This window comes from Pogoniulus pusillus, chromosome 16, assembly GCF_015220805.1.
Source record: "Pogoniulus pusillus isolate bPogPus1 chromosome 16, bPogPus1.pri, whole genome shotgun sequence".
NCBI lineage: Eukaryota > Metazoa > Chordata > Aves > Piciformes > Lybiidae > Pogoniulus > Pogoniulus pusillus.
In genome coordinates, this window is record NC_087279.1 from 11,242,725 (window position 1) to 11,264,237 (window position 21,513).

A 21,513-nucleotide genomic window follows, 5' to 3' on the forward strand; every position below is an offset into this window, starting at 1 on the left:
CCCAGAGAAAATGCTGAGGAAAATCTCTGTTGCTCTAACAAGGTCTGAGCTGCCAGCTAGTACACTGTTTAGAGAAGCAATCCTAAGGCCAGGATTTCACTTACTGCTATTATTATTCTCAAAAGCAAGGCACTGGCTCCTCCAGCAAATCAGTTTTTGATAGGAGGATGATTACTTATCTCTGCTGCCTTGTATTCGATTTCACAGAAATATGACAAAGAAGAATTTACATTTTTATATTCCCTTCAGAATTAGAGTGATGTATTTCTATTTCAGCGAGCCATGTCATGAAACCCTGCCAGAAAGCCCTGTCCTGTTTTCTCTGACGATCAGTGCTGCAGCAGCAGCTGCACAGATCTCTAGCCTGATTCTTTCAATGACCCTGCACAACACAGTGAGCAGAAACTGGCATAGCTTACAGCAGGCTGAAGAGCTCCCTGTAGTTCTCATCACCTTTTCCTTCTGACACCAGGCTGTCCAGCTTATCGATCAGCTCGGCTTCCACCTGGATGAAGAAACAACTGGTTATGAATTAGCTGTTCGTGTAAAGACAAGGTCCAAACACTGGGAAGACTGAAATAATATTTTATTTCTCATGCCCCAGGGCTGCCCACTTCTGTGTGCAAGTGATAGGTTTCTCTGCAGCTCATTTTTCAGTGAAATAGGAGGACTAAAATTAAATTCTCCTTTTGCTTATCAGGGACTAAATGAACATCCATGGGGAGATAATGCCGCTGCTGGGAGGAATTTCTGAAGTTTATTCTCTTGTCAAATAAATCACTCAGACACACTTTCTGTGAACTAGTCTATCAGATACACTATATCCCTGTACCGAACGGCCACACAGAGAAGCAATTCATGGTGTTATTGCTAGTGGTCTGCTGGGATGGTTCTGTTGGTAGGTAGCTGATTTCCCACCAGCCAGGCATCATTACACAAGAAGATTGATTCTTCATTAAAATCAGTTTTGTCAAGGCTCTCTATATGATGAATTTTCTTTCCACACTTATATAAAGGGCAACAACAGTTTTGAATAGGTTATTTATTTCTCCCTCAGCCTAACATGTCCTATTATCAAGTTTGATATCAGACATTCCCATAAAATCGATTCAAGTGCAGAAATCAATGTCTGTAACATTAAGCAAAACTATTCCATGTAGTCCTGAAAGTAGTAGTCTTTGTTATTGTCATTAATACTACATGACTACAAGAAGACAGAGGTTTTTAAAGGCTGAAACTGTTTGTAGAAACATGTCTTGTTTTTATTTAAGGACAAACATAGTTACAGTTTCTCTCTGTTTTTCAGCTGCCAAACGGCAAAGGAGATAAGAGAAGGCGAAGCAAATCATCCAGTGGCACACAAGTGGAGCTAGTGCTTCTGTTGCTGAAATCATTCAAGGGAGATCTGATCTAGTCCATGAATCACTACCTCATGCAGCATCACTGAAGAAACTGCCTTTTTAAAACATAAGCTACTGAAGAAATTTGAAACAGGGTTCAAAATTTAATTTTCACTATGATTCTACTTTCTGAGAGCAAATTTAGTATTCAGAAAGTAAAAAAGCAGCTCAAAATGAACAGAACTACCCTGTCCTTGCTTGTGATCTAGAGTGACTTGACAGAAACCACTATGCATCTACCCAGCTGTCTGGCATTGCACCGGGCACAGATAACTTCCTGGTTCCAGCAGCTAATGGTAGTCAGGTCTAATCCATCTTGTGCTTTGGAATCATTTATTTCATTCTCACTAACACAGATGATTATTCCATCTCTAATCTTAGAAAGCTACAGTATATGCTCCATTAAACAGTGTTGACATGTGCTCCACAGGTAATGTAAGAAATATTCTTGGGAGCTTGGGTTGAGAATACATTAGTGAGTATAGAAATTAAATGAAGAGTTCATCTTGATACAGAAATGTAAACAAGTCCAGAAACTTGTAGGTACTTATATCTGTAACTGCCAGAGCAGGAACTGTTCTATTGTTATGCTGAAACAAGCAAATGAGGACCATGGTCAAATGCTACTGTAATAACAGCAGCAAGTAACAGTAATAGTAATAATCAAGGTTGAAGAGGGAGGAAAATACAAGCTTTTCCACAAAGCCTTTAGTGGGTCAGCTTATGGAAAAGGTCTTGTTATTCTCTGGGAATGACAGAGTAGACCTGCCTACATTTTTGTGAGTATGTGGATAATAAATAATCACATGAGTTATGATCGTTGAAATACATTTACTACTTGAGAGCACTCATCTGCAGATACTTGCCCCCCACTACTGCCCCAAACACAACAGCAATGAAGCACCATCATTGGAGTATCCAGTCCAAACTGATCCTTTAAGACTCTGAATTCCAAGGATCTTTTCTGCACTGGAAAATGTAGGGAATTCTCTGACTACAGCTGGGCAACAAAATGACAGACTCCTCTCTGTGTTTTGTAACCTGAGCTCGTGTCAGGTGGAAACTGCCGACCTGTTGTTGGGCACAACTGTTCCAGGAGAAGTGCTGGAGTTTGTTAAAAAGTGTGCAGTCACAGAGTCCATTTCAAAGCATGGTAGTTACTTGATTATGCAGTAACACTTTCTAGCTGGAACCTGAAGACAGAGGCAGATCACTGCTTTCACAAATGCTCCCTAAATCTTTACATCTCCAATTTTGGCTCTTAAGCTGACCCATGAAATGGTTGACTGAAAGCCCAGCACTTAATCCTTTTGTAGCCCTCATGACCCACGTGATAGCACATTGCTCCTCCTCCTCCCTATGTTCATGAGAAAATGTAGCTTGCTGTAAACTACACTGCTTAAATAATTCTGGGACTCTTGTAATAGTTCTGTGAGTTAAGCTACAAATGTTCTCTTTTTACATATTTACATGACGGCATCTTCTTCATCATCAGAAATGATCAAGAGGTAAAAAGGCCTTGCCTGCAGCTGGGCATCACAGATAGAGCAAGAGAAGGAACACTGCAAATGCTTGGGAAGTCATTTCACCTGTTTGAAGTTGCCATTCTTCCTCTGCTCCCAGTCCATCATGTCATGGAAGATAGGGATCATGATATTCCGGACTTCTGGTTGCGGAACAAGAGTAACACCAAGGAAGGGTCCAATCATTCCAGGAATAAAGTGAATCTTGTGCTCACCTGTACAACACAAAGCAACTGTAATTAAATGCAAGCTTTTGTTATCTGCCACTAGGAAAACAGGGAACCCCTGCAGTAATGACATGTGGGAAGTAGAAGGCATAGGCATTAGAAAAGCAAGCACATTCTTTATTCCTGAAAGGACTAGAAAAGCAGTATTTGCTTTACATCACTCCTCGCAAAGTCTCTAAGAGCATTTCTAATTTCACTGTGGTAGCCTTCAGCAAAAACTGTCAGTGTGTTTTACTTGCAAAGGAATTCAAACTGTCAGAAATAACCAAAGTAAACCATACTAACTCGGGAGAAGAGAGGCTACAGATACTGCTAATCTGGAGGGAAAAATATTCTGAAAGGGCTGGTGAGAGCAATATTTAATAGAGCATATTTAGATGTCAAAGGTCTATACAACTCTTCAGACTTGGTGCTACAGAAGTCTCAGTTTCACAGCTGACCTTAACTTAGGACCAAATTGCATTGTTTCTCAGCACAGAAACCCAAGGCACTTCATTAAGTTTCTTCTGTGGCACAATTACTGTGCAGTCATGGAGAACAAATTCAAATGGCTGTATTTGGAACAACACTCAGTGATAAATACCTGCATCTACATATCTAAAATGAGCTTCTCCCTTCTCAGCTGATTTTTTTCTAGCATCATTTTCTGGTTATTTGTATCTCTTACAGTGGAGAGCCTTCTATTCTCCACACAGATGCTTAGAAACCATGACGAAGGCTGGCTGTGTCACCTACATTCTTCAAGGCAGGTCAGTCTTACTCAGTGTTTTTTAAGAAGGCATTTTCTTAATTCTTTACTGTGCTCTGAACTCTGTCCAACTTGTCTCTGGGTTTTGTTTTTCTTTTTTAGCTGTAGAAAGCAGAATCAGGTGAACTACTCTACAATCAAGTGCACTTATGGGACACCTGTGGCAGTAATATCGTCTTTCTTCTGTGCAAAACTGTGAGATGTTTTTCCCAAGGATGACAGAAGGTTTTACTCACAGCATTTCACAGGTAGCTCCCATTCAGCTCATTAAGAGCATGACACATGTAGTAGTTCTCTGTTTTCCTGAACAGCACTTCTTACGAAGAAATGTTTGTATTTGCCCTGTGGCCACGTTATCAAGTTAACTAATCAGACTTGTACCATTCCTTTATCCCATCTAATGATTTCCCTGTTCTCAGAACCTTGCACTATTTGTGATGTCTATCAACAGACTTCATTTTCCTCTAGAATACAGTATGCTTCCTTCAGCCCAAATGTTTCCATGGGTACTGCTGCTTTTTGGTCTCTGACGGAAACAGGGCACTGGCCTAGCTGGGTTGCTCTGATGCTGTACCAATGTTATTTGTCTCTCCTATTAATAAAACCCCAAATCACTTAAACCCAAGACTGCTGCAGCACACTTCCAAACGCACAAGTTCCAGATGAAAAATATCCATTTACCTTTTGAGACCCTTGGTGAGATACATGTTTCTCCTTTTTTCAAACGTGCTTACTTTCTTCATCAACATACAGAGGAAAAGCTCAAATCACAGAATCACAGGTTGGAAATGACCTCTAGGATCATCGAGGCCAACCTATCGCCTAGCCCTTCTAATTAACTAAACCATGGCACTAAGTGCTTCATACAGCTTCATTTTAAACACCTCCAGGAATGATGACTCCACCGCCTTCCCAGGCAGCCCATTCCAATGGGCAATCACTCTTTCTGTGAAGAATTGCTTCCTAATATCCAGCCTAAACCTGCCCTAGTGCAGTTTGAGGCTGTGTCCTCTTGTTCTGTCACTGGGAGCCAGGGATAAGAGACCAACCCCCGCCTGGCTATAACCTCCTTTCAGGTACTTGTAGACAGCAATGAGGTCTCCCCTAAGCCTCCTCTTTTCTAAGCTAAACACCCCCAGCTCCCTCAGCCTCTCCTCACAGGGCTGTGCTCCAGCCCCCTCACAATTTTGGCTTTTGAATCACCTACAAAATGGTATTGTGAAAATTTAGACTTCTGCTTTACAGCCACGGATCAGACAAAAGTCAGAGAGAAACTGTGTATCTCCACGGGAAACTGACTGCAGCACAGTTCGAGGGATTAGAAAAAGCTGATTTTATATTTGCAAATACATAAAAACCTGTCACAGATGTGTCAAAACAACCCAAACCTGCCACTGTCACATGTAAGAAGAAAGCATTCAAATTCATGGGAATGTGTTATTTCAGTGAAAAAGAATGATGAGGCAGTGCAGATGAGAGTTTTTGGTGTGAGAAGAGAAGTGCCTCCTGGTTCTGCAACTGTTAAGAGAAACTAAGTATTCTATGATGCTACAAAAAGACAACAAAATCCAACAAAAATCTGGGGTTATTTTGGCTTTGCTTGTTAGGACAGAGGAGAAGGAGACGTACCCAGGTTCTGCCACATGCTGAAGAGCTCATATGCCATCATCACTCTCATATCACCATATCTGAAAGAGAGGAGGTAGAAAACTGCCTCATGGAGTAAAAAATGGCAAGGCAGTTATGTTAAAGACAACATTGTCATTATCATACTCATGTTTAAGTGAAACAACTAATCACTGAACTCTATTAGAAGGTCTACTTATTTATTTCCCAAGCATTTCCACATGCCACATTCCAAAAGAAATCACAGGCACTTGTGGTAGAAGGGAAGTCTTGTCTGAACCCAACAAAACATGTTCTTACTTATCCAGAATCTTCTTCCTCTTAGCTGGTGTGGCATTTTCTAGTTGGAGACTTGGCTGGTTTATAAACAAAACTGCCAGGCTGAAATAGGAGTTCCAGACCTGTGACACAGGAAGGAAGTTTTGTAATGCTCTTGAGGAATAAGTTTTAAACAGGTTTAAGACAAACATTCCTTTACATGTAGAATTACCATTCCCTTTTGTAATCAAGAAGTAACCAAATCAGTATGTATCTTAACTCTTGGGATACTAAGCTCTTAAGAATACCAAAGGACTATATGATCTAGTGTGAGGTGTCCCTGCCCATGGCAGGGCAGATGGAACTAGATGATCCTTGTGGTCCCTTCCAACCCTGCCTGATTCTGATACTCAAAACCTAGTAGAAATTAAAATTAAAAACTCCAGGAAGGAAATGCCACTGGGTTTGCCTCTTAGCACTACAGGTTCAAAAAGGAATAGTCTTGGTAATTTCAGCAAAGCTTTTTTTTCTGCAGGCTGAACAGATTTTATTCCTCAACCCCCCCAGAGTCTGCACTCTGTCATGAATAAGAGCTCTATAATTTAGTCAGTTTGCCCAAAGAAATGAGGCTGTTGCCATCGCGTGGTGCATGGTCCTTAGGTATGTGTCTGGCAGCTTTTCCTTAGTAACTTGTTGCCCATTTTCAACTACATCAGGAAACACTAAGATACTGTGTTCCTCTAAGTTTTAAGTCAACAAAGAGACCACTGGGAAAGAAAGATCATCAGTGTCCCAACTTCAGGAATGTATCAGCCAAGTTTACATTTTATTACCCACCAATCTGTGAGACAGCCTCCTTCACAAGCTCCACTGCTTGAGAAGACACTCACTGCCTTTATGAGTGGCTCAGTTTCCTTGACTAGATCTCAGCGTATTTCTACTTCCCCTCAATTCCACAACAGATTCAGATTCCTGTCTTACCAATTTGCCCATCTTTCTCACAGATAATGCTGCCAATGTAATCAAATAAGGTAGAGAGCAGCTCTTGCTCCTCTGTTACTGCCTCATTTAGAAAATGTTCTGACACCTTTATGAGTAGCAGTTCTTACCTTGAAATCAAAGTCCGTTTCCGTGAAATTCTTATGCAGTGCAGAAGACAGGTACTGAACAGTTGTGACTATGATACTGCAGAGAAAACCACAAAGAGATCATTTGAATCTGGAGTCTACTGTATGGCAGCAGCCTGTGGTGCTGATTTCACTGTATGTGCAGAGATGGGCATTCTTCATGTCAGCACTACTAGATTCACAGTCACTCTGTTTTACTAAGCATTTGAGTGTTAATAAACATAAGGAAAGGCAACAGAAGCATGTGATAAATGTAAGGATTAATAAATAGAATGCAGGTAAGGTAACAGTTGTATCAAAAGAAACAGCATCCCTTTGATTCACACACAAGTAATACTTCAGCAGTAACTCTGCTAACCATACCTGTCAGTCTCAAACTTATGGTAAAATATGCCCAAGGAAATGGGGTAACCCACAGCAGCTGGAGTAACTCTTACCCGTGGATTTGTCTTTTCTTGCAGAACTGCATTTAATCTTTGCACTTCAAATACTGAAATCCACTTCTTTCCTTCCTCATTAGCACAGCGAACTCACAGAGCACTTCACTGAGCAGTCAGCCTTTAGCAAACCTCCACAGTAGTGCTGTCTTATGGGAAACCCCCCAGTTGTCAGTTAGTCACTAGCACTACTGCAGCTATTTTATCTGAAGAAACTATTAAGTAATTCCAGTCACCTTGTGGTCACTGCATTTCTGCCACTCGAAACAGCACAGTGCTTGCCCCACCAGGAGCAAGAAAATTAGATAAAAGGAAGCAGTAAAATGATGGATGAGAAATAATTCTTTATCCAATGCACTTGGTGTCACTGAGTCTGCTCCTCCTTTTCTGAAATAACTGAGCCCTCTCCTAGGTACGTTAAGGAGTGATATTTATGGGAGAAGACAGACATTGAATGCAGTAATTTAGGGAGAGAGGGAACTGTGAGGCCTGGCCTTAACACCCCTTGGTGCAAGTTACTATTTCCTACCTTGTGTTATGGTAGCTGCTGTGCCACTCCTGCCTCTCAATGCAGCTAACTTCAGCTTTGGCTGTAAACCTTTAACCCTGAAATCTGTGTCTGCTGGTAGAGTTTAAGAAATGCCATGAATGCAGAAGTCTTAAGTTCCAGAGTGTTAAATAACTTGCAGAATGAGGGTGAGCATTGTAGAATTCCTGTCTTGATCACCACATCTCAGTCAGATGGAGCACATTGCATCACAGGTTTTAACTGCTCAGCTGAGAAGCAAAAATTCCCAGTGTAGAACGTAAACAGCTTATACCTGCTTCTCTACTTACTTGCTGGTGAGCAACCTCATCACCATCCAGTCTCGAGGAAAGACACTCATTTTCATCAGGTTCCGAAACACGCAGAAAATCTTCAGCAGGAACTCCTATCCCACAGGGAAAAACCCAACAAAACGAACAATAAAAACATCACCAGCAGCTGGAGACTATCCTACTCCTGCCTGGATGACAGTTAAGCTGTGTGCTCCCCTTCAGCTCTGCTCCTTGGTGATTCACCCCGAAATGTGGGAATAACAGACACTGGGCTATGTCTCTATTCATTTTGTGTGCTTCACCCATGTACTCAACGACCTGCAGCTGGCTTCTAAATCTTAGCTTCTACAGTGGGATGAGAAAATTCCTTATGTGCCTTCTCATGCTATCATCCAGAGTCCCAGGGTCAATCTGTAGCTATTTTCAAATGTACTGGGATCATAACTGTGCATTTATGCATTCATTTAATTAATGTATCTGTCCAAATTCCTCTGCATTTCTCTTACAGATGTGTCAAAACCCCCCACACCCTAGCCCAGTACAACTCCTACATATGCTTTAAAGATAGTAACAGACACAGCCATTTCTGGCAACATGCAGCAGAAAGATCCCTTAAACACCTTCAGCTGAATTTCTGCTTTCCAAAAAAAACTCTAAATCTGAAGACATTCCTCTTTTATGAGAAACCAGCACTATGTCTGTGAGGAACAGCAAGGATAAAACATGCCCAGCTGCTGGCCTTGCAAGCTATGATTTTCTTGTTTTGTGTCTCTACACAAAATCAAGATGGCACAGAAAGTGGCAGTGCAAGGTTTCTTGAGAAGTGCCCTCCCACTCTGGAGGGAGGAGAGAAGATTATCATCTTGGTGTAACTGGGCTATGAGTAAAGCAACAGAAGCTCCCTGACTTCTCATAGACTAGAATTAACCAGAATGGAAGAGACCTCCAAGACCATCCAGTCCACCTAGATGACCATCCAGCCCTATCCAATCAACTAGACCATGGCACTAAGTGCTTCATCCAGGCTTTTCTTGAACACCTCCAGGTATGGCAACTCCTCCACCTCCCTGGGCAAATTTCTGACCTCATTTTGGCCTAGGTGTAACAATTCTAAGTGAATATAATGCCTTTCCTTTTGCTAATCAAAAGCACTTTATAAAAAAATCTTCTCTTTAATAATGAAATTATTCTGTCTTTTAACCAGCCTATTGTTGGAGAAGCTCCTCTTCCCCTGTGGAAGTTGAGGTAAAAGGTTAGTTGCTCATCTTTTGCCATGTGCCATTTCAAAAAATGATAGTGGCAGAAAAGCCACCAGAGAGGTCTGCACCCCTCACCAACCCCTTCAGTTCATCAAGGGCTGTAATTTAATGTTCACAAATCTAGGAAGCATGCAGCAAGTGAAGTAGTAAGGTACTGCTTTCCCCAGAAAAGATTTTGTCTGCTAGAAACACTGTATGCACAAAAATGCCCAGAGTTCTCTTTTGGCCTAAAACTGACACCCTTCATAAGTAAGCTCCAGTGCATGTTCACCTTAAGAGTAAACTGCTGTAGGACAACTGACTTTACATTCATGGGATTAAACCCCTTGTTCCTGAGTGTGTTCTATATGGTACATTAACACTACCCTTTCAGGTCTGAAGACATCTATCTTGGGACTTCAGCTGCTGTCCTGAAGATAATACAGTGCCCTGTGGTCTTAGATGCTGTTGTAACCCATTATAAAAGAGAAAGGAAGGTACACGAATAGAATGCCAGTGAATGGAAGTGATTAGCAGAGCAAGGAATGCTGGAGGGATTCCCCTCTGCTCTCCCATTCTGAGTGTACTCCCTACAGACATCATGTCTTGATGTACCTTTAGTTCATCCTTGCTTTGGAAGTTGTCCAGTAAGTGCTGGAAATGGGTGTCTGACATCTGACGAAGCAAAGATAAAAGGCAGGAGACATATTCTCCCTGTTGGCCAAATGAAAAACTGTTTCATTCAGATGGTCTGAAATACCAGAAATGTAGAAATCAACCTGGGGTAAGGTATAAAGGGAGGGGTCTGAAATGGCCCCAATGCCTATGAGAGGAAAGCTGACATGCACAGAGATTAAAACAGTTCTTGAATTACTGTCAATACATAGGAGCACACCTCCTGGAGGCTCCTGCCAGCTGTAAAGGTCTTTTAACCAGTGTTTTAGTCTAGCAATAATAATTTCAGATGATTAAAACAGACACTGACTCACCCTCCAAGCATGCAATTTTTGACAATCAGCTTTTTCAGTCACTTAATAAACTGTCTATCAAAGGTGTGACTGCAGCTCATGCAAACATACCAGAAATTATTTAGCCTAATTGGTTCAAATACTCCCAATTGTAAAGTGATGACAGCATGGCATCAGCTTGGGCTACAACAGGTGTCTGGAATCTTGCAAGTAATTGGCTTGTTAATGCTCACCAAGTTATATGCTGTCATAGCTACAGAACTAACAGTATTTCAGGAAGATGCCCTGAGCAGAGTTTGAGTAAGCCTACATGAGCTACAATTACATTTCTGGCCTGCAAAACAGATGCACCCTAACCAGTTACCACAGTATCCCAAAGTGTTTTCCAAAGATGAGCTCCCCCATTTTACATATCTGAAAGCAAAGCACAGAGAAGTTAAGCAATTTGTCCAAGATAATAAGCAAGGCAGTGCCAAGAACCAAAGCACTATGGCTTCTGACTGCCAGTCCCTTGCACATTATTTTTTTCAGTGACAATGAGCAATCAATTTGGAAAATACACAATCTGCTTTCTGAGCAGTATCTAACAAGATTCTGCATCTCACTGTGCTGTCAAATATAAGTTCAGGTACAATTACAAGGGGATTTTATACTTGGGACTGTTTCTTCCCTCTTATTTTTTTCCCAGTTGGTTCAAACGTCTACCCAGAAGTTTTGACACAGGTTGTGGCACTAAACTTCCCAGGGCTTCATCAGGAATGAAGGTGTTCTCTTATGTGTGAGGTGGCACGTGAGAACTAACAGTAAGTCAGCTGGTAGGAGTAAAAGGAAATGGAGATGTTACTGGATATTTGCAAGCGAGTGGCTTTCTCGTTTTGTGTCAAAAAACACATCTGAAAACTACTAAATATCTTGTTCTTCACCAGCATTCTCAAGTTTGCTACTCAATATGTTGAGCTAAGGTGGAAAGGTACCAGCTTTTCTCGTGTGAGGAGTGTGCCTTAGCATACATCTGCCCCAACAACACCTCTGAGGTTTCAGCCCTTTGATACAAAGTCTGTAAAAAGGCATGTTCTGCACAACAGCTTAACATCAGACATTGTGCAAAAGCTGCATTAGGGACTCTGACAGACAGAAATAGACTAAAATAGGCTAGAACAGAAAAGGGAAACAAATCCAGAGAAGAAAGCTGAACTGCAAAATTCTCTTCTTTTTCTCCTCTTCCACTGAATGTCAAAGAAAAAAAAATTCCCTTAGGTTTATGCTGGCAGTCTGGATAAAGTGGTGACTTCTCCCATTTCTCACACCAAGCTCAACAGCTCACTGTACCTGTTCCTTTCTCTTCCAAAAGTATGCTGTGTTTCATTTGCACGAAATCATCAGTAAACGTAGACAGAAACCTGCCAGGGTGTTGAGCAAGGGAGCTTGTCTGCTGAGCATTACAGTATTCTCAGTTGTAGGAGTCAGAGCCTGATGCTCACACAATGGTTCTTGGAGATACCTCTTTAGGGATGAAGCCCTAGGCAGCTGCTCAGCTAGCACAAGCCTCAAGTTTTAAACAATAATTCTCAATTGCAGCTGCAGAGACAAGAAAACAATCTGGAAATCCACAAAAGCTTCCTGAGCATCTCTGCTTCCTGCAGACCTCACTAGTGCACAGAGGAAGGCATGGATCTGTGGCTTATTAAGGGAAAGAGACAAAGCCCTGGGCATTCATGCAGCAGAGATGATAATGAGGTGCCAGTGGTGGTGAGGGACTGGACCAAAGGTTAGAGAAGCAGGAAATAGAAACTGATTGTTAGTTACTAACAGTGATTTCTGCTGTGCACTGCGGGCAACGCTGCCCTCTTACCGCCTCCTGAGACTGCGATTTACTCATGATTGTAAGCAGAGTTTGTAAAAGCACATCCAGGAGGCTCTCCACCATCATCTCAACCTCCTCCACGACATCTCCCTCCTACAGTGAGTGGTGAGCAGACAATTAGAAGTTGAGAGAACAGAACGGACAAAGACAATTCAAATTAATTCTGATAGTGAGCTCTGCAGCAGATGTTCAAAGTGCAGTGGCATTCCTCGCTGGTACCACTGTGGTGATGCCAGTGTGTGTGCCCGTTACCTACTCAGTCTGATGGAAACACTCAGGGTCACAGCCATAAAGGTAAATCTATAATCAAAGGTCTGCATACACAATGGGATCAATTTACCTGCAGGAACCTTTATTCTAGGTAGTATTATTTTAGTTTATTATTGTGGCACCTTTCATTTCATTCCTTTCAAACTAACCCATATGCTGCAACTGGAAATACACATGGCTATGGATTGTATTTAGCATCAGGAGTTTCCTCCTTTAAAGTCAGGTGGGGAAACTTCACTACTCTCTGTTTGAGCATTGCTCTAAATGATCAGGTTACCATTTGAGATCAGAGTACTATGATCATCAAAACTGGCTGCTCAAACTCAGCAGCAGTTTGCAGAACTAAGTGTGATTTCATTGATTGGATAATTTTAGAGTATTCTCTTAACATGAATCACAAAGTGCTAGTTACTGTCTCTTGCAGAACTACAAGTGCTAGATCTGTGCAGAGCTTTTAAACTCCACTGACACCTAGCTTCTGGGCTTGGATGAAGAAAATTAAACAGTGTCAAACCTGGTAAATGTGTATGCTTTTTTTCCCTCCTAACAGCAAGAACACTGTGTAATCAGAATGCTCTGAGTCACACACAGAAAAGCAGACCCTCATTTCAGATGTTCCCCTGCTGACAGAAAGTTAGTAGAATTTATTTTTTAAAGGGATTTTAATAAACTTGTATTAACCTATAAAATACCCTCAGTCTTCGCTTTACTGACTCAGTGAGGCAACTGAAAAAATAACAATAAAAATCTAGCAACAGATTACCAAAGAGCTGGTCTTGATTATGGAGAAGATACTACTGAGGATCCCAGAGCAGATAAGTAGCTCCTTCTGCTGTCGTAGGTGAAGGTGAATGTGATGGAGAACTACAGGTAGCAGGATGCGCCGGGACTCTAAAGCAGGAAAACCAGATCACAGTTCTTCCAAAAGAAAAGGAAATTCCAGCCATCCTCATCTGCAGCCTTTGGGTATCCAAACTAACCTACTGATACACAGCACCTCTGATGAGCTGCAGCAGCTTCTACTGCTGATTGTAGGACACTGCATTACGAAAGACTGTATCTAATGCATCGACAGTACATCAGAAGTTCCTGATGCAGCACACATGAGTCTCAACAGTGACTCAGCCTGGAGACAACAGATGTGACCTGCTACTTTCCAGTGGTGATCCCTTTTGTGCAAACCCTTCCTCACTTTCTGCTGCTTTCCAGCTATATTGTCACAGCTAATAAAGCTCCTCCAACGTATCCCTCATGGACACTGGTTAAATCTTCTCCTTCATCTGGCTTACAAACTTTATTCTTATTAAAGAAGAAAGACCAGGTAGGAGCTGCAGAAACCAGTAGCCAAAACAGGAGGAAAAAGTGGCGAGATGTCAGCAGATGGACCAGTAGGAGAGACAGAAGGAAAACAAGTCATCACCATATGGGAGGCAAGAAAAAGAGAATCTATCTTCCTTTAATTGCAAGGCCTGAAGAGCTGGGAGGTTGGGCAGGTGAAAGGTAACTTTGGAAACCTCCCCATCAACCTTAATTTCTCCTTTACAATGATGCTGGCAACCAACGATGCTTTTCACTGCTGCACAGCACCACGACATCTCACTAAAGCATCAAAAACCCCAAAGACAAACGTTTTTATTCAATATTGTCATTAGATAAAACTGCCTGTTTCACAGCCACCTCTAGACTCCTACTTTTTGAGATGAATTTCAAATTTAAAAAAAAAAAGTTTGTAAACATAATTCTGTGTTGTCATTCTCACCTTGCAGTGAGTAATCTGAGTGTGCTGAGATCCTCCCTACAGGGAAGATAAGCCCAACGGTGCTTTTTATCCTCTACTATTACCTTCATAACTTCTTTCATTCAGACCTTTGTGGTATAAACCCATAATCTTAAGCCTTTCTTCATTCAGTTCTTCAGTGAATTACTCATATGTTGAGTGAAAGAAATGTTGAAGTTCTAATGTGGTGGGGTTTTCACATTAATTTATCTCCTTGTTGGAGACAAACAGCTTGCTGGAAAGGAGGTTCACTTCTAGCCATGACAACCACAAATTCAGATTTGGCACTTCTAATCACTGATTTGTTCCTGTATATATTTTGATCACTGTTTAGGAACCAGTTTATATACAGTGGATTTCTAAACATTTTCTACCACAGAGAACCTTAGAAAGTACCTGCAGTGAACATACCTAACTGTGATGCTGCCAAGATAAATCATTACCACAATCATTGTCAACCAGCAAGGAATTATTTTCAATATAGTGACTGCAAAATAACGTGAGGTGTTCCTACCCTTAGCAGCAAGACCTTCAGCCATCTTACCTGAGAAAGAGAAGAGGTGGCTGTCAACAGTGCGTGCAATTGACTGCAGCTTAACAACATCCATGGACTGCCCGATGTGCACTGTGCTGGGCATGCTGCCCAGAGTGCCCCTCACGAACTCTGCCACTTCCTGCACAGTGAACATCTGCAGCAGCTCATCAAAGATAGCAGGGAAGGAGTTCAGCAGAGCAGCCTGAAACAAGGAAAGGAAGAAACTGAAAATTCTCAGTTCTACAACTGCAGCTAAATACAGTGAAACAGGAACAACAGCAAAACTCAATTAAGGGTCTGCAAAAACCTACTCAAGAGTGCACTGTGGCTGGTGCTACTTTGGCAACACCTAAAGTTCACAGTGAACAAACTATAGTTTACAGCACATAAAAATCAACACTAAGTCTTGACCACATACACACTGCAGAGCTTCAAAAAGCTTTATTTTAGGACAATAAAAGAGGGAAAAAAACCCCAAATATCTGAGGTACTGGAGAAAATAGTGTGGCTTTTGTTGATGTCCTTTTCTTCTGTAAATAGGAAACCTGCTTCTGATTAGAGATCTCCATACCAATTGTTTGCTCTGAGCAGGTAGGTAAGGCAGTTGAGACTCCTCAGAAGGTATTCTGAAGAACAGGCTGACAGACCCTTAACCGCAGGCGTTACGTGACGTCAGAACATTTCTGCAGCAGGGGTGGGGTGTGAGTTCATGTGAAAGAGGCATCACATCATGCAAGTGAGTGTGCTCGTGGTTCTTGCAGTAACGGATAGCTGGAGCTACACCTGCAGGTGCTCTTAAGGTGCAGAAATACTACCACTACAATAAAAAATAATCCAACCCTTAATCTCCTCATTTGCACTTTTCCATTTGTTTTTTCCCAGCCGTAGAGAATTCTATGTGTAGCCCTCAAGCTCCACAGACTCTGTGTCATAGCTAACAACTGCCGCACTCCCCTGATGTTTTCCAGTTATTTTTTCTTCTACATCCTAGCTGAAGTCCATCATCTGTTTCCTCATTATAACTACTTGAATTCCTAGATGGTTGCTTTCTTGAACTGTTACATAGCCTGGTTCTGACTCAGCTGCCTTACTCCCATCCACCCCAATCCATCTCACTCCTCCCCACCACTGTCTCCAGTTCCCTGGGCCTGAATCTCTCTGCACAGACCTCACTGACTTGCTGCCGAAGTTTAGGTTTACCACACTTCATTGCAGATCTCTGTTCACTTTGCCCTTCCAGAGTCTCACTACCTCTCAGAATTTTCTTCTATTCTGCAAGTTCTCCTTTCCCTCATGGATTTTTGTGTTGTTTTCTCATTGCATAAACATCTCTCTGTACCTCCCCCAAGCTGGCCCTAGCCCTTGGTGCATCTTTCCTAATCCCATATAACATACAGCTTCCTTCTTTGCCAAGCCTTTCCTCAAACAATCTTTTCCTTCAAACACCACTGATAGTGATTTAACAGTCTTTAAGTTATTTCTACAACTAACACTGTAGAGCTCATTAAATTATTCTGAATATGAATTTACCTCTTTCTTCTTCGTGCTCGTTATCTCTCTCAACATCTTGTCTTGTTACAATCAATTCAGATTACACAAACCCCCACATAGCCTCCTGGATGTTGCTATTTGTTGCTACATACATACAATGTACTAATAAAATAAACAAATATGAATCATTTAGATAGCTCATGGTACTCTTGGAAGGCTGCAACAGCCACAAATCCACTCATCAAGTTAATCTTTGGGAAAACACAAGTGAAATTACAATACAGGCCAAACAAATCCTTACAAGAGTTTTCCTAAACGTATTTCTAACTATTGCTATAAAGCAAAGGGTTTCTGTGGTGATTTGGGATATCCAGGAGCACTCTAAGGATATGCAAAGGATCTCTTCAGGAAGATTTGGAGCTGTCTTGAGCAGCAGCTACGTAATTTCATCAGTTCCTTGAAGGGCTCTTTTTTGCACAACACCCTAAAATATGCTGGAACATTACTCATGTCAGACTAATTGCCTGGAAGGAAGGACATAATCAGTTTTAATCTCGTTGTTGGGAAGAACTATATTGAGACCTCCCTAATATCCTGGATAAGAGGGCAAGTGAGAAGAAAATGATGTTTGTTAGGGCCTCAAGCATTTCTGCAGATATTTAATGGTTGCCCAGATTTCCACAACTAGTACATAATCAACTTGGCTCTCCCAAATGATTTGATGTGTAATACTGTGTCCACCCTCAGTACTGTCTCTCTGGTGTGTGGACTCCGTAAGCTGCTCCATCAATAGTGAAATATTGCACATTTCTTAATTTTAAAGGACCAACCACTTAAACATTAAACTCCAGTTTATAGGAAGGAAAAGAGGGCTTGGGGTAGGGAAGAAGGATCAATTGGGAACATCCACGACGGAAACACTTGTGCAGTGCTGAGGATCATTACTTACAGAATTAAATGACGGCCTTGAAGTACCACCACATTTTTGTGGGGCACATGTCCCAGCTCCGCTCGCCTGCCCTCCAGGCTGAGAGGCCTATGGGGCAATTGGGATCAAGGGGCAACATAAGTGGCAAGGGGGAAACAAAAAGTAAACTTTTCAAAGATTAAACAAGGACAGGCTTTACAAATTACAAAAGTCCAAAGAAAGAAATACCACAGCGAGAGAAAGGAGAGAAAAAAACCCAAACCAAACACCAGAGACAAAGAGAAAAGGGAAAATAATCCCATCCTCAAATCTGCTCCCCCTGTATTTGTAAGTGAAAAACAAACAAAGCGCCCTGAACAGCCTGCATTCAGAAGATGCTGCTTCCACTCACTCTCACATGCCTGCAAAATTCTGTGCACTGACTTCTCATGTTCCTGGCTCATCTTATTATACCCGCTAATGGATGATTAAATAAAAGATTAGAGCAGCTGTTTGCAAAATCTCTCAGAGAAGCTTCTTAAGAAAGAGATCACATTGCTGGCAGCTTCCCTAACCAGTGCAGTCACTCTGTTTTGTTGCAATGATCACAGCAAGTGCTTCTTTGGCAAACTGCAGGTGTTCAAAACATCTGTAAACAGTAAGTTAGTGATTACAAATCAGCTACATAGTATCAGGAAGTTCTAGATAATCCCTTTTGACATTATCTGAGCTGAGGCACACACAACACATTTGACATTACTATTTAAGACTTATAAATACAGAAGTATACAGTTTAGTACAGTAACCTTCAAAATAGGAAACAAAGCAAAACAGCATCCTCACTCACTTTCAGTAGTATGTTAGGCCCACATGAAGCCTTTGTGAAGCCATCTGGGCCAAATTCAAACCAACATATTAATGGGAGTGTAGGTATCACAGTATGCTTGTGGTGAGGCTGTATTCTGACCATCATTTCCAAGGATGCTGGAATTCATTTTATCTGACTGTGAGTGCATCAATTGAACTGTGATGCTGCTATGACCCTAAGCATTGACTTGAGCTACTACAAAAAAGGATAGAAAATTTCTTGAGGGCAGCCAAGACATGTGAGTAAGACAGCCCCAAGACTTGAAAATACAACCGTTTACTTTTGTGCAGAACACAAACTGTATCCTTGTGACAAGTCACTTTCCTCTCGAGTGTCCACAGTTCAGCTCACCTGTACCTGAGAAGTGGTACAAAGCTGCTGCCTAATAACAGCAGCTGGCTACACAATTTTTCAGCATCATCAGCTATGTTAGAGGGGAAGCCTCCTCTAACCTGCAGTTAATCATCATGTGTCCATAAAGACTACCTGTGCAGAAAAAGAGCTGCATTTTTGGTTTGCCAGTCAAAATGCAGAAAATAGCAAACCTGTGTGAAGATGAGAGTCTCAGAGCTCCTGCTGTCCAAGCTGAGCACAAATCTGATGGACTGGAAAAGCTCCTGGATGCTGGAGCGGAACTGTTCCTCCTCCATTCCACAAGTAGCTCTGGAGTAAAGGATCCGAGATTGGACAATGAACTTGAAAAGATACTCCAAGGCCTTAAGAAGCAGGAGAGGAAAGAGATTAAGACAGAAAAAGAAAGAAAGAAAGAAAAATAAAGGAGCTTTAAAGAGAATCAGGAAAGATTCTAGGTGCATAATTACATTCTTCAGCTTCAGAAAGCAGAAAGAAACCCAGGTTTTGCAAGTTATACAGTTCAGTTAGAAGCAGCTATGCCTAGGTCAAGTACCCATGCTTGGCCAACAGTTTTTGTCACTGGTATGTCCCACTAACAAAGGCAGTATGCACTTAAGTCACAGACAAATCTGAGTTACATAATTTGAGGAATAGCTTGGTGAAGGATCAGAGGCTTGCAGTTCTCATCATTTGGCACAATGCCTCTAGGTGCCTGAAGAAACTGTTCTGCTGTTTTCACTCAATTTTCAATTTAATTACTTAACTAATATAGATTAAGGAAAGTGGACTGCCAGTGGAACAGAAGAAAGGTTACCTAGAGAAAAGGAGAGTCTGCTTCTCAATATGACAGAGCAGCAAGGTGCACCTTTATTTCTGGCAGCTACATGTACAAACAGAAATCAGTGCAGATGCAGAAACTGAAGATGACAAGAGTGGCATGTGAAGCCCTCTGGCAGCCCAAAGAAGTAGCAAGCAGCAGCACTGGAATGTCTTTTTGCTTCCAGCTGTGGTAATTTAAAATGTCTTTCTTTTATCATCACGCATGAAACTTAGAGAGCACCCAGCAGAGGGAGAATAACCTGCACAGAAGATGTCACTGAACACTGTTACACAATGCGTGATAGATGCTGCAGCGCTGACAGACTGGCAAGTTGCATCTTTTTGTAGCAGAATGATAATTTGCTCTACAACATGTCTAGCTTAAGTCTGAATTTGCAACCTAACCATCTTTAACTAAAATTTTGTAAATGCCATTATTCAGACCTCCATTTTTTTTTGGCAGCAGTGTGTTTAAGAGAAATACATTATTGTTTGCAGCCTTTAACATGCTTACCAATCCATCACAGCCACTCTCAGAGCAATGCAATATCCTACACAGCAACAAAGCCTTTTTGATCATCGAGTGTGCAAAACTGTCAACGCTGGGATGTACAAAATATCAGTGACATTTAGACTTCACTCCTGCCTTTAGTGCTTAGCATGATACACCATCAAAGCATGATGCACAGTTTGATGATATCCTCAAAATACAGCACAGGAAACAAACAGGCTGCAGCTTCAGTAGTCATGATCTCTGCTGAAACATTCCACTGTATTCGCTGGGAAATATTCTTGCCCTGCTTCAGTGATTGGAAAATGGAAGTTAATTCAAATTTTTTTTTTCTCAACAGATGTTTTTGCATCCAGTAAGATGCCCCTCACAGAACCACCACAGTATCCGTAATCTTCTAGCTTTAGACTGGTACAGTATATTATTTATACACCTGCACTAAAACATCTCCCAGTGAAGCTTCCTTACTCCAAAGCACATAATCAGGAAATAACACTTTGTATTTCTGGATGGTTTCCAGACAAAGGTCAATTGGTTGACAAGAGTCAGCTCTTTAAGGTTGGCATCTCTGCTGCTAACACGACATACAGCAAGTCAGGTGCTCATAGAAACTGTTTTATAGGTTTGCTATAGACAATCATAACTCCAACCTGAAAGCCCATAACTTTAATGTGAAAATTATTCTTTGCAATGAATCAGAGCATTTATGTAGGAAAGTCTGTGTGAAGCCTTCAGAGACACTCAGCACAGACAACTCAAGCTGTTGCCGAGAATGACCCCATAAAGGCAGTTAACTGAAGGGCTCAGTGTGGCTGAGACGGTAAAAACACAAACTGAGACTTGTTAGCACAAATCAGTACTTGCACCAACTGACTCACACTAGCCACAAAATCACAGTTTTGATGCACATATGTGCCCAAAGACACAGAAGTGCAGTGAAATAAAAGTCAAGCTTTCTATTATATTTGAAGCAATATAAGAAAATCAGTCTAAAATTAGAAGGAGTTTCTTAAACACACAGTCTGAGCACACACCACTCGCCTGTGACCGGCAACTTAGACGTCATCACATAAAAACTTCAGTGGACAAACAGCATCATAACCTATTGCCTCTCAAACAAACAGTCCTTAAGTTCTACTAGTGGTGCTCCAGGAAGGACAAGGAGCAAGAAATGTGCATATAGATAACAATCCCCACTCAGTAATGAGTAACCCTCCTTTCTGCTCTGAGTGACTGTCCATGTGCATGTTCACTCTGTGAATACAGGATCAGCACATCTCAACTTGCAGATTACCTGGTGGTTGGCTGCAATGTCCCAGAAGAATTAAGACCAGAAGACCACTGTGACAAAAGCAGCATCAGTTAGAAGCTTCTAAGATAATACAGGTTAAAAAGTGGATAAATATCTGTGACTATTCTGTAGCTCTAACAGATAAAGATACTCTTCCAAGACAGTAGTGCCACTTGAGCCTTCAGGGATTATGCTCAGACAACATTTGATGCTTTACTGTAGCACACAAATAGAGTGGACAGTCTGTGGGCCAGCACAGTAGCATATCTGGACTGACCTGCTGTAGAGATGGAGAGACTGTTTAATGCAAACAAAAGGGAAACCATACCTGATGTTCAGAGTATGAACAGATCAAGCAACGATGAACAGCAAACTGCTTTAAGAAAAAGCACAGATTAACTCTGTAACTCAAGAAACCCAGGGATTACTTTAGGAGAGTATGTGGAATATGTAGA

General features: G+C 41.5%; 1 protein-coding gene across 10 annotated transcripts in view; it reads right to left on the bottom strand.

Moving 5' to 3' along the window:
* The window catches only part of DOCK3 (dedicator of cytokinesis 3), a 205,719-nt gene that overhangs the window by 40,232 nt on the left and 143,974 nt on the right, over positions 1-21,513 (bottom strand). For 9 of the 10 annotated variants that reach the window (XM_064156479.1, XM_064156477.1, XM_064156482.1 and 6 more), the window contains 11 exons: positions 18,629-18,799; positions 14,827-15,019; positions 13,269-13,396; positions 12,182-12,328; positions 10,019-10,117; positions 8,184-8,278; positions 6,892-6,967; positions 5,825-5,925; positions 5,528-5,586; positions 2,990-3,138; positions 420-505 (listed from right to left, as the gene is read on the bottom strand). In XM_064156479.1, the coding sequence (XP_064012549.1) occupies positions 420-505; positions 2,990-3,138; positions 5,528-5,586; positions 5,825-5,925; positions 6,892-6,967; positions 8,184-8,278; positions 10,019-10,117; positions 12,182-12,328; positions 13,269-13,396; positions 14,827-15,019; positions 18,629-18,799 (1,304 nt within the window). The remainder of the gene's footprint in view (positions 1-419; positions 506-2,989; positions 3,139-5,527; positions 5,587-5,824; positions 5,926-6,891; positions 6,968-8,183; positions 8,279-10,018; positions 10,118-12,181; positions 12,329-13,268; positions 13,397-14,826; positions 15,020-18,628; positions 18,800-21,513) is intronic. The other variant, XM_064156478.1, reaches the window with a different exon arrangement.